Raw genomic sequence first — 11,468 nt, forward strand, 5'->3', positions numbered from 1 at the left:
CTTTGGTGTGAAGCACTCTTGAAAGGCTCAGTTGGCTGCGCCAGCCCAGTGTGAGGTAGTTCCGGCGAATGAAGCTGGCACTGGCAGAGAGAGAGAGCGAGAGAGCTCTTTACACGGAGAGTCAAAGATTTCGTTTCCGCGAGGTCAGAGGTCGAGGAGCTATGGCAGCAGGGGTACGGAAGCTGGGCTATGTGCCCGTTTCAAAAGCAAGAGATGTCATGCATAGCGTTGTCACCCTATAGATTTTTTAGCGGGGTGGGAGGGAATGTCTTTGGTCTCGGGAGATTTTGACACCACTGGTGACGAGTCAACCATAACAATTCTAAACACGGCTTTTAACTGTTACTGATGTCGCCCTCGTTAATCATCTTAAGATATCTATAGCATGGGAAAGGTTTTTTGTGGCGGGTGTGGTGGGGAGAGGAGGGAATAGTGTCCATGTATATATCGATACATGGCTCCAGCTCTTCATCTGAAACTCGGACAAAGCCAGTCATATCCGTGTATATTCTTGATGTCAATTTTTTTAAACCTCTGTGTATAGTAGTGTCTGTAGGGCTAAGCCGCACAAGGGCTACCAGCAGCATGAGCTGATCATTGTACCCTCCCTCCTGGTCTTAGGCAATGTTAGCGTTGAGCTAGAAGTTGGTTTCCCCCGATCCTTATCTTTCTCCCTCCCCATACACCCACCTCCTCCTTTACGCCGGAGTCAGACAGATGGGAAAACTGACTACCGACACGGATGTGGAGAAAGGTAGGGTGGTGGTGGAAGTGTTGCGCGAACTGTAGCATGGACCCTAACGCGGCGTGCATCAGGGACTGCTGTACTTAAAGGCCTACTGGAGTGCAAAATGGCTTGATGTGAAGCCTGGTGCAAGATAGTATTTCCGGAAATGGTCCCCTCCCCCACAACGTACACACATATACTGCCATCTGGGGTTGTAGCCCTACAGACCCATACACAGAAGTTTAAAAAAATTAAAAAATGATATCAAGAATATCCACGGATGTGATTGGTTTGTCCAAGCTTTAGATATAGAACAGGAACCATGTAGACATATTCATGGAGACTGGTGAGAAATCAAAACATTATTTTACCTTTTCCTGGTGATGTTTGAAGTCTTCACTTAGCTATTAGGAAATGTTACACCCTTCTAAACCTTTAACAAAGCTGGGACTGCCATTGGTCGTGGCATTATCGAAGTTGTGATATTTCATTTATCAATCTTTTATTTTAATCTCGTGGCAGTGAAAGTGCGAGACAGCTTCACGGAGAGATTTATGTTTGCATAAGACGGCTGTTTATGTTATAGTTTTGCACCTGTACAAAAGACAGCTGTTGTTTATAGTTTGCTCCTGTACAGAATGGCGTCACGAAGCACCTGGATGAATAATTACCGACCCGAGCTTTCTACTTGTACGAAGCTGGAATAGGAGGTGCTCCACCACCACCTATACATTAATTTCTCGCCAGCCGCCCACCTCTACTCGTACTTTGCAGCAGAACGGATTTCCCCAAAGTTATTCCTAGTTGTGGCTCAAGCACCAAATTTTTAAGAGGAAAAAACACAAAGAAATCTTGACCGAAGACGGTATTTGTTAACAGAGATTTCAAGATTTTCTCTCCATTTCATTATTCTTGCACACGAATCTATATTCTATCGTTTATGATAGTTGTCTATAGTTGAACTTTTTCAGTATATTAATTATGCTTGCTCCTTAATATGCCACTGATGGTGAAAGGATAAAATGAACATCGGTGAGTCAGTGCAGGTCGAGTGGTGGCTTCATAGTCCAGTGGTGGTTGGGTCTCTCACCTCACAATGTACAAAATATACTGGTGTCAGTATTTCGCATGTGCAGACTCCATGGAATAAATATTTATTTCAAAGCAGAGGCAAATAATCAGTAAAGAATTTGGAATTAAATTTTCAGTTACAAAGTGAAAACAGTACATTGACAAGGGGGATGGGCTGCTTTGAAGTGAAGCATTGAGAGTGCTGTCAAAAAAGTAGTAGTAGTAGTAAAGTCACAAACGTTTAGCCTAGACAGAACCTCCTGCAGAAAGATCAAAGTCGTGTAACAGGTCTGGTGATAGCTGTTCCCCCATTTTATCACCTTCCACATCACCAAAGTCAGTCAAGAGACGGAAACCGTGGGCACTCATTAGATCAGCCATAAATCTTTGTCCCAAGGGATCAAAGTCCGTCACGGTGAAGCAACCAGAAGGGGGAGGATGGGAGTGTGTGTGTGGAGGAGGGGGACAGACGGTGAAGCAGGGAGGGAGAGCTACATGGCAGCATGGTGTTAATGTACTGGCAAGGATTTCGCGGGTCAAAGCCTTGTGTGGCTGTTGGCGCGCGGGACTGCGGCGACGAACAAGGACCGTGGAGGGGTGGATGTCGGACCCTTTGTCCTGTTGAAGCCTCGACCCCGGTGCTCCTTTGTAACCCACAGCCCCTCCCAGAGACCTCCGCATTCCACGTCTTAGCCACGTTTTGTTGGGAGGCACAGCTCGCCCCCTTGTCACATTGACACGTTGACACCAGACATGCAGTAGCCCTTACAGCGCCCTTTGGGAGACTTGAGCCCGGCCGCTAATGAAGCTTTACCTTCCACCATCCTTCCCTCACAACCCTCCTCCCCGTCTCCCTTTGGAGGCCGTGGGTTTGGCGAGTCTAATCAGTCACGCGTTGAATTCTCGGCGTAATTAATGAAACTACCAAAAGTAAAGCGGAAAAGGGGCAGGGTAGGAGAGAGGGTGGGATGGTAAATATAGCGGACTATCAGCGATACCTGGAGCCAGAAAGTGGTCTAGTTTTTATCCCTTTCCACCACCACTGCTTTTTATATTGCTCAGTAATATTTGGCTGAGGTGTCCGTAGTGTAACCAAGGATGTGTAGAGAATATTTAGTTCATGGTGTGACCAACACTTGGTGACCATGAGAGCGGGACGCACATGGCGAAATAAATGTCCGGCAAATGCTTCTATTGACAGTCATGCATACATTTGATTACACAATAACACATGGTCAGTAAGTCCCCAAAGTCCTGATCTTCGAACAAGGCCTGCAGTAAATACTCTAGTAGTCCTCCAACCTAGGATCGATCCTGTGGGTGGGGAGCTGGTGGAGAAGAACCACTCTCCCCGTGTTCAGGACCGGTGCAGGTGGCAAGGACCCGCAGGTGCTTCGAAGTAATTGTCGTGGTTGACAGCCGACAGGCTTCACAAATGAGACAGGAGGCAGATTTAAAAAAAAAAAAAAGCTAAAATAATGCCATGAGAGAAGAATGGGGAAACAGAACGTAGCTTTACACGTAATTGCATAATTTACACATAAATAGGTGGATGTTTCAACTTAACATTCAGTAAAAGCCTCCCCATATTTTTGTGTTTTTCTTTGACAACACGACAGTCCAAAGTGGATGACATTATACTGAAATAAAGTTGACCAATATAAAACCAAACTGATGGAGTCAATCATATCCTTTCTTTTTCTTTCTTTCGTTCAGTCTTTGTAGTAACTCTTTATATACCTCTTGTTTCTTGCTGCTCTGAAGCAAAGAATGATAGAGTCAAGTTCTGGAAGAATTTTTCCAGGGTGCAAAATGTGCATATTCATGCTGTTTGTTAAAAATTATCATTTTTGCAATCGATTCTGTTGAATTAATCTAAATGTTATCCGTAAAAGTGGGGAATAAGAGGGGGAAAATGCAGTGCAGATATAGGTTAGGAAGTGACATTTCATGGGGAATGTCTACAAGGCATTTTAGTGCTCAACTGTGTGCTCAATGTGTTGTTCAGTCTTTAAAAAGCTTTTTAATGAAAATGTTTCAAGAGATGAAGGTCATAAATTAGCTAAACAGCAGCTTCAGAAGTAAATGAAATTGATGTCATGACATAAACAATTGCCACAGGGTTGATTGCTTCTTGAATTTCTTATATTTAGAAGAGCTCCACAACTGTAGCAGGTTAAAGAGTGTTTGTTTATTTGTGTTTCTTGTCTATTCACTGTTCTTTTGTAGCTGTGTTTATTTCCCTTCACATCCACCTTTGACAGGGATGTTAATGTTTGTTTAAAATTATCTTGTTTACAGTTTATCATTTGACGAATATTTGGTGAATAGTTCAGTTTATACTCAAAAAAGTAATTGGTCAAGGTACGAGGGGGAGGGGGATCATGTGCATTACATCAAATGTCAGTAAATAGAAGGCACAGCAGTGAGTAGTCCCTGATCTGGTGACCAGGGAAAAATGTCTATGATGTAAATATTCCGAGATAGTGCTTCTCAAACGAGTTATATTTATGCCCTTTTTTTGTGTTGTGTTGCAGGTCGGACCTTGCGGGGCAAGGCTTTTTACAATGTACATGGGAAAGTTTACTGCGAAGAAGATTACCTGGTAAGGCTTAGTACTGTATTGTTTGCATAGTTTGGATTACATTTGTGTAGTATATCTTACTTTTTAAAAATACCAGGACAACTCGGAGTGTAATACATAGCTTGAATAATTGAGGATTGTGTCAGTGTCAGTTCCACTTATTATAGGGGTTTGGGTGTCTGACCTACGCATCTCATGATCAGATTAATGCTCTTGACGATTTTCAAGATGGGAAAAGAGGGAACTTCGATGCAGAGGAAATGAGAAAAAAAGAGGAGGGGGATCCATCACCCTTGTCAAAGGGTAGTAGTGCAATTCTCTCCCCTTTGCTAGTTTCCCTCTGCTTTATACCTCACTGAAATGTTTGTTTTCTTCCATGGAAAGACCTAGACACATCCACAATCTAGGCAAATGATGTTGTAGTTCAAATAGTTCAAAATTACAAATGGAATCCTGGTAGTTATAGGGGCATACTGTACTATATGTGAAAAATAGAAAGTAATTTATCTTAAATGGGCAGGATTGACTTTCCAGTGGCAAAATGAGTTTGAAGTCAGGTAAACACTTTAAGGCAGCATTAGGAAAGGCATTCGGAATATGAGGTGTCAGTCAGAGGGACACCTTTATCTGACATGAAGTGTTAGGGGATCCTCTGGTGGCTTTGTTGAGAGATAAGTGTCAAGATGCTTTTAACCTTGATAGCAGAGTTGTTGAGATACAATGAAGGGGCTTAAAAATTTGACAGAAAATCTTTTCAGAATGCTGTTATTCCTTAAACTTGGTTTTCCTTCCAGTGTGTGAAGATCATGTTGTGAAAAGTAGTATGTGGCATCATATTGCAAAACATGTTGCATTTGGCTTACTGCTAATTTCAACACTTAGTTTTGCACCACCCTCCCCCCTCACAAAATGGTGTAAAATTTACTTTGCCAGTGTCATAAATAACCCAAAATGTATTATATGTAGTCTTCTCCGCTGTGATTATAGAAATGTTTTGCCATTGGCAGTAATGGCAGATAAATCTGGCTGTAAATGGCTGGTGCAAGTAAGAGTTATAATTCTAATCTTTGATTGCAAGAGATCACCTTGAAAGTTTTCAAGTTTGTCAGATTCGTAAATCTCTTTGCCATTTGTTATTTCTATTTCTATTCTTTGTTCTTAATCTTCTAAATTGAAGTTATAAGTTTAAAATAAAATCTGTAAAAATAAATATGCAACTTTGGGCAGCACATTGTTTAACCACAGCTGAGATGTAATTTTAACATATAACATCCTGTGTGAAATGCTAGTTCACAGGAGGCCAGCTCTCATTGACCAGCATGTCTTGATTGTTCATACAACCCAGAGCACCTAAGCACTTTGGCAGGAACATCTTAGACACCCACTAAGAATGGTTTCAAGAGTAGCATTTAGTTTCTTGCTCATTTGGTTAAGTAATGCCATGGCACAGGTGGCCACAATTCAAAGATGGTCTTTGTTTGAGTATTTTTTAATGCAGCAAGCAGTATCACAATCGTTTTGCATAATGGATGAATTGTTGCAAAGACATTGCTTGTCAGGTCTAGAGGAACAGATTAGACTAAAACAATATTGTTCATTATGATACCACACATCAGAGAATGCCTTCTGTTTGTAGAATAAATGTACATTGCTGCACACAAACTGATACCTACCAAAAATAAGGGGTATAATCTCATTGAAGTCTACACAGACATTCAAAAAAAAAAGGACTTGGCACAGAGACAGGCAAAGGATGGCAGAAGCCAAATAATTCTGGGAAACTCTCTTTTTCAAATTTTAATCTTTTTGGCTTTGTACTTCTTTACAGACAGGTTCTTGGAGAAATAATCTGCCATCAAGATGACAAACAACCATGGCACCATGGGAAACTAGGGGCTTAAGTTGTTGGGGGTGGGGTGGGGGCATAAGTAGAAGGATGAGATTTTAAACTCCAGTAAGTAGTGAATAAAAGATGAAGAAATGTCATTTGAATGAACTATTCAGAAAATTTTTCTTCTTTTGCAGTATTCTGGGTTCCAGCAGACAGCAGAAAAATGTGTCATGTGTGGGCATCTGATCATGGAAATGGTTAGTCTGCTTTTACTTTTTCGAAAGTGAGGAAGCCTGTTAAACTAGAGTTAACCGTGACTGCTTTCAGATTGATTTCTTTTATAGTTGTCAGGGGATTCAAGATAAAATCATTTTTGCAATGGCAGCAACAGCGATATCTTTGTCGCTGTCATAATAGCATTTTACAAACACCATTGTCATCAGCATCATCAGAGTATAACAATAATAGAATGTGCATCTACATGTGTTCACTTAAGGAAATGCACTCACATGTTACTGAAGTAAATGAAGATGTTTGGTGCGTAAAGCTGTGTGGATTAGTGTGCTCAAGAGAAAGAGGAAGGTGAGATTGGGAGAACATAGTGTTTGAAACTTGTTTCAGTAAATAGTTAATGTACTTCTCTTGGTACATTCAGCAATCAGTGGAAAATGTTTTAATTATTTCATGTTGACTTTGTTGTAAAGGATCCCACGTTTCAACCACATTGCTTTACCAGGTTTTTTGGGGGATCTTATTTCCAAATAAAACAGATTCTTCAGGCCATGGGCAAGTCTTACCACCCTGGCTGTTTTCGCTGCTGTATTTGCAATGAGTGTCTGGATGGAGTGCCATTTACGATTGATGTTGACAACAAAATCTACTGTGTTTCAGACTATCACAGGTTCGTGTCAAAATGATTCTTGGAGAGAAAGCCTAACACTTGAATAAAAAACTTCTAAAATAACAGTAATATTTCATATTTCTAGGAAAAATTTGATTAAAATCAGATTTTTTAAAAAGAAATTTATCTTCTTCTGTATTTACATTTGTGTTAGCTGAAAGGTATGGGATTTAATCAAAGGATGTCATAAACTCAAATTAAGGTTTTTGAAGGATGGGATAATATTTTCATTTGCTGAAAAAAAATTAAAGGTTCAAACAATAGTAGTGTTTTATCCATGTGTTTACTTAATTGTTATAATGGTAAATTTTCTTCTGGCAGGGTTTATGCACCTAAATGCGCAGCCTGTGGTCAAGCAATTACACCTGTTGATGTAAGTAAGACAGCATTATCACAGGTGTGAACTCATTAAACACTCTTTAAATAGAAACTAGAAAAGACAGTTTTAATATTCTTACAACACCTTTCGTAGCTCTGTGTCAAATAAATTGGGAAAGGAAATAGCAGCTCCATGAATAGATGCAGTCACATGTCACACTGCTTTCCTCACATCAAAGGAAGCAGCAAACAGTGCTAAAACTCCAAAACCCATAAGCCTAATCAGCCACACAAGTGAAATAATGCTAAAGCAATCTGAGGATTGCCTCAACACAACTGCCGAGGAGCTGTTAGCAGAACAGTTCAGCAAATCTTCAACGGTTGCATTCTGACAGAAAAGCATCCAGAACTCTAGCAGGATCTCAACTTCACTTTTATTGACTTTAAAAAGGCATTTGGCAGAGTCTGGTGCGAGAAGCCATGGCATGTGGTGCAAAAATTCAGCGTCAAAGAGAGACTCATTGAAATCATTGAAGCACCTGTACAAGAGGTCAGTGAGGACAGTTCTACTCAACAACCAACTTCTTTACGACAACAGTGAGCATTTGTCAACATCTTGGAAAACATCACATGATAAACTCTTCACAACCCCCACACTTTTGCATCTAACCAGGTCCCTCTGCTGACCAGTACAGGCAGGCCTGCTAATAGCTGGGACTAGTCAAGGATGATGACGTAGCTTACATTTGACTGAACAGTGGAAGATACAGTCTGCTTTAAATTTAAATTAGATAATGTAAATAAGCTGATCATACATATTTCATTAAAACTACTTATTAAATCAAGGGAAGGGATCTGTTACTTGTGTTTTGTGAAATTGCTGTTTACATTAAGTTGTGGACAGTCCTGAAAAGTAGTTCAGTTTGTTTCAGAATAAATTAGATTATTGTACTGAATACTTTTTTGAGGAAGTTTTTAATGAAATCAAACAGAAGACAGCAGATTGCTAAGGTATTAATAACTAGAACATCTAGGACTCAACAATTTAACGATGGATGGATTTTCAAGACATGGTCATTTGAATAGTCTCTCCTGCTCATCATCACTTTTCTTGAAATGTGAAGTCTTTTAATTGAATACAACGGCTTGCTGTGAGTGCCTGCATTTTGAGAAGTGCATGTTTATAGGAGACATTTTGTGCTCTTTGCAGGGTACAGAGGAGACTGTGCGAGTGGTTTCAATGGACAAAGACTATCATGTGGACTGTTACCATTGTGAGGTATGCATGTTCATAGAGATGGGCCATCTGATCTTGTCTGTCATGTTGTCATCTGGTCGTGTAATCGCAAGTCGGCTTCTAGCAGTAGATGAGTCCATATCATATAAGTACCTAAAACTGTGACAGTGCATGTTGGTGGTTCACTCACAAACCTTTCATTTAGTTCGTAGATTTGTTTTGGCATCATGCTTGTATCTTTGACAGGCCCCACAACTCACGGTCACCTCTCAAGTTTACAGCAAGAAGAAATCTGTGCCAGACACGATCGTTAGCTGGCTAGTTTTTTTTAAAATAGATTTAAGATACTTTGAAAAATTGGAACATCATTATTTCAAATATGGTAAGTTGGCAGATTATTTACCAGAAATATGGGTTAGATGAAAGGTTTGGAACAGAGGACAGGCCCTGTAAAAAGAGTCATTAGAACTAATACAAGACTATAAGAGATATTTTATCTCCAGCTTACATAGTATATGTAACAGCAATAAATTTCCCAAAACAGTTTGTTTAAAATTTATTATTTTAAAATTATATAAACAAAGCGTGTCTGGAGCAGCATGCGTTCAGTCAATGTCTTTCATGTTGTGGCCTTCATTCATTTGTCTGCATGCTTTACAGTGTGCTCAACTTTTGTCATGGCTTTAGTCACGTTATCGTTGCGACCATCCATCTTCCTCAGGCATAAATGGAAGTGTTTTGAAAAAAAACAGATGAATCGCTTTATACTTCCTTTCACCAGGTAGATTATATCAGGCATTTTGCAAGAGCAAAGGGAAATACAGTCAAGATAAAGGGAGGAGGGGAAGGTTCATATATTTTTTTTTTTTTTTTTTTTGTGGTGGAAAATTGAAGTGTTCAGCTTCTTTTCTTAAGGGAAGTATTGGAATATAATGTGCTCATACTTAGCATAGAAAGTGTTAATAATTATGTATGTACTTACTTTTTGATGTATTAATGTGTGCTTTTGTGGCTGTAATGTGTTAAACACAGTGTTTTGTTTTCATTGTGGCTCTACAGATCTTAGGAAAATGCTGAACGTAAGACCTCAGATGTTTGATTTGATTTGTACCCACCAGCCCTTGCGTTACAATAACTGATGCTATTGCATGTCATGCCTGCACCAGTAAAACAGTAGCAGATAGCAGACATTGCTTTGCTGCTGTAGTCCTGTTTTAAGTTCTGGTTTTAAAAGCATGGGTTATATTAACAATGTTTTAGGCACAGATGACTGTGTCCAGTCTTTTTAAGTTGCAGATGCAGCATTTTTGTTATTCATGAGCATTTATTCAAAAGACTTTTGGGCTTTATTTCTTTTTCTTTTTTTTTTATTTCCCTATAGCATCAGGAGGTGGTGTATCAGAAGCAGGTTTTTTGAAAGCTTGGTTTGCTTCAGTTCAGATGATGTGCTGCACGTTCTTTACAAAGCTGATCTGTTTTAGTTCCACATTAAGTTTACTCAGGCTGCCTTGGTTCCAAATTTTTTTCTGTTGACGCACTTGATTCTAGCAGTTCAACTTAGGTGTCAAAGCTTTTTTATTTGATTTGTGGATGGCGACATCATGATCCCACTGTCTCTAACCTGTTACTCAACTGCCTTCATCTCCCTGTCACCAAACCTCCCAATTATTTTCCAGTTTATCAAAGATTCCTTGTATTCTGGGACATGAAAGTTGCACTGACTTTTTGCATGAGATTCTGTTGTACTCCGTTATATTTATTTTTTATGGAAATAGTTGTAGGGCTTTAGGGGATTATTTTGATTTTTTTTTTTGTTTGGTTTATTTGTCCTTGAATTTTTTTCCCTTTAATTCTTATGTTAAAAGTGGAATTGTAGTGCTGAGGAAAGTAATAATTTTAAATATTTCTCAGTTGTTGCAATAATTGTAGTTTTTTTTTTAAATTAAAAATAGTTTTTAGTTAGTTGGTCTTAGGAAAACTATTTGGCAATGTTGCCACAAAGTTGTCAACATATGTTGCAGTTTTATAAAGTTTTGGAGCCACATTAGTTGGTGCTAGATACTTTTGTTGGTAGAAGGTGGGGCTGGTGAGACTAGCAAAACTTTTACTTCAGGCAAATTGATGGTCATGCGGGTTTCTGTTTATGATAGAAAGAAACACAGGCATAACTACAACAATCAAAAATGCAGTGTTTGGGGATGATTACTAAATCCCTGACTTTTTTCACTTAAAAAAAAAAAAAAAGAATTCTCGCACTGGATGCATTCACACAGTTTTGTCCTGCATGGAACTAATCATAGTAAAGTTATGAGTACAACCATATAGCTGTAGCAGCAAATACCTTACTGGTTGTTTAGGTACCAAGTTGTTTTTTGTTTTTTGTCGCCGTCTTACAATGTAAAATGTGAGATTGGTGCCTTCAGAAATATCTTTTATTTGATGAGACATTGACCATGGCACCTTTTTTTTTTTTTTTTTTTTTGCATCATTCAGTCTTTAGGTTTCTACTACGTGTCTTCTTTTTTATTTTAATTTTTTTAAGATTCTCTCACTTGGGGAAAAAAGTGCAATTCAGCCATATGGGTTGGTTTTAACTTCAGGATTTAAAGTGAAGAACTAAAGTAATCTGCACCATGTCTTGAAATGTTAATTATTACAGACAGAACTTATCCTGTTTTTTAAGGTTGATATTGCCTTTGATTCATTAACGTTCACAAGTAATACAAATTTAGGAAAATGTTGCTTATGAATGTGAACTTGACTGTTGTATTTTGATCAAGTTTGTTTTATTTCTTTTAG

General features: G+C 39.0%; 1 protein-coding gene across 1 annotated transcript in view; it reads left to right on the plus strand.

The window, feature by feature from the left end:
- Positions 1-11,468, plus strand: part of LOC112553373 (Wilms tumor protein 1-interacting protein homolog) — a 35,636-nt gene that overhangs the window by 16,499 nt on the left and 7,669 nt on the right. The window contains 5 exon segments of the mRNA XM_025220543.1: positions 4,336-4,403; positions 6,408-6,470; positions 6,984-7,114; positions 7,436-7,487; positions 8,643-8,711. Of these exon segments, the coding sequence (XP_025076328.1) occupies positions 4,336-4,403; positions 6,408-6,470; positions 6,984-7,114; positions 7,436-7,487; positions 8,643-8,711 (383 nt within the window).

Source organism: Pomacea canaliculata, linkage group LG12, assembly GCF_003073045.1.
Source record: "Pomacea canaliculata isolate SZHN2017 linkage group LG12, ASM307304v1, whole genome shotgun sequence".
In the NCBI taxonomy this organism is placed as follows: Eukaryota; Metazoa; Mollusca; class Gastropoda; order Architaenioglossa; family Ampullariidae; genus Pomacea; species Pomacea canaliculata.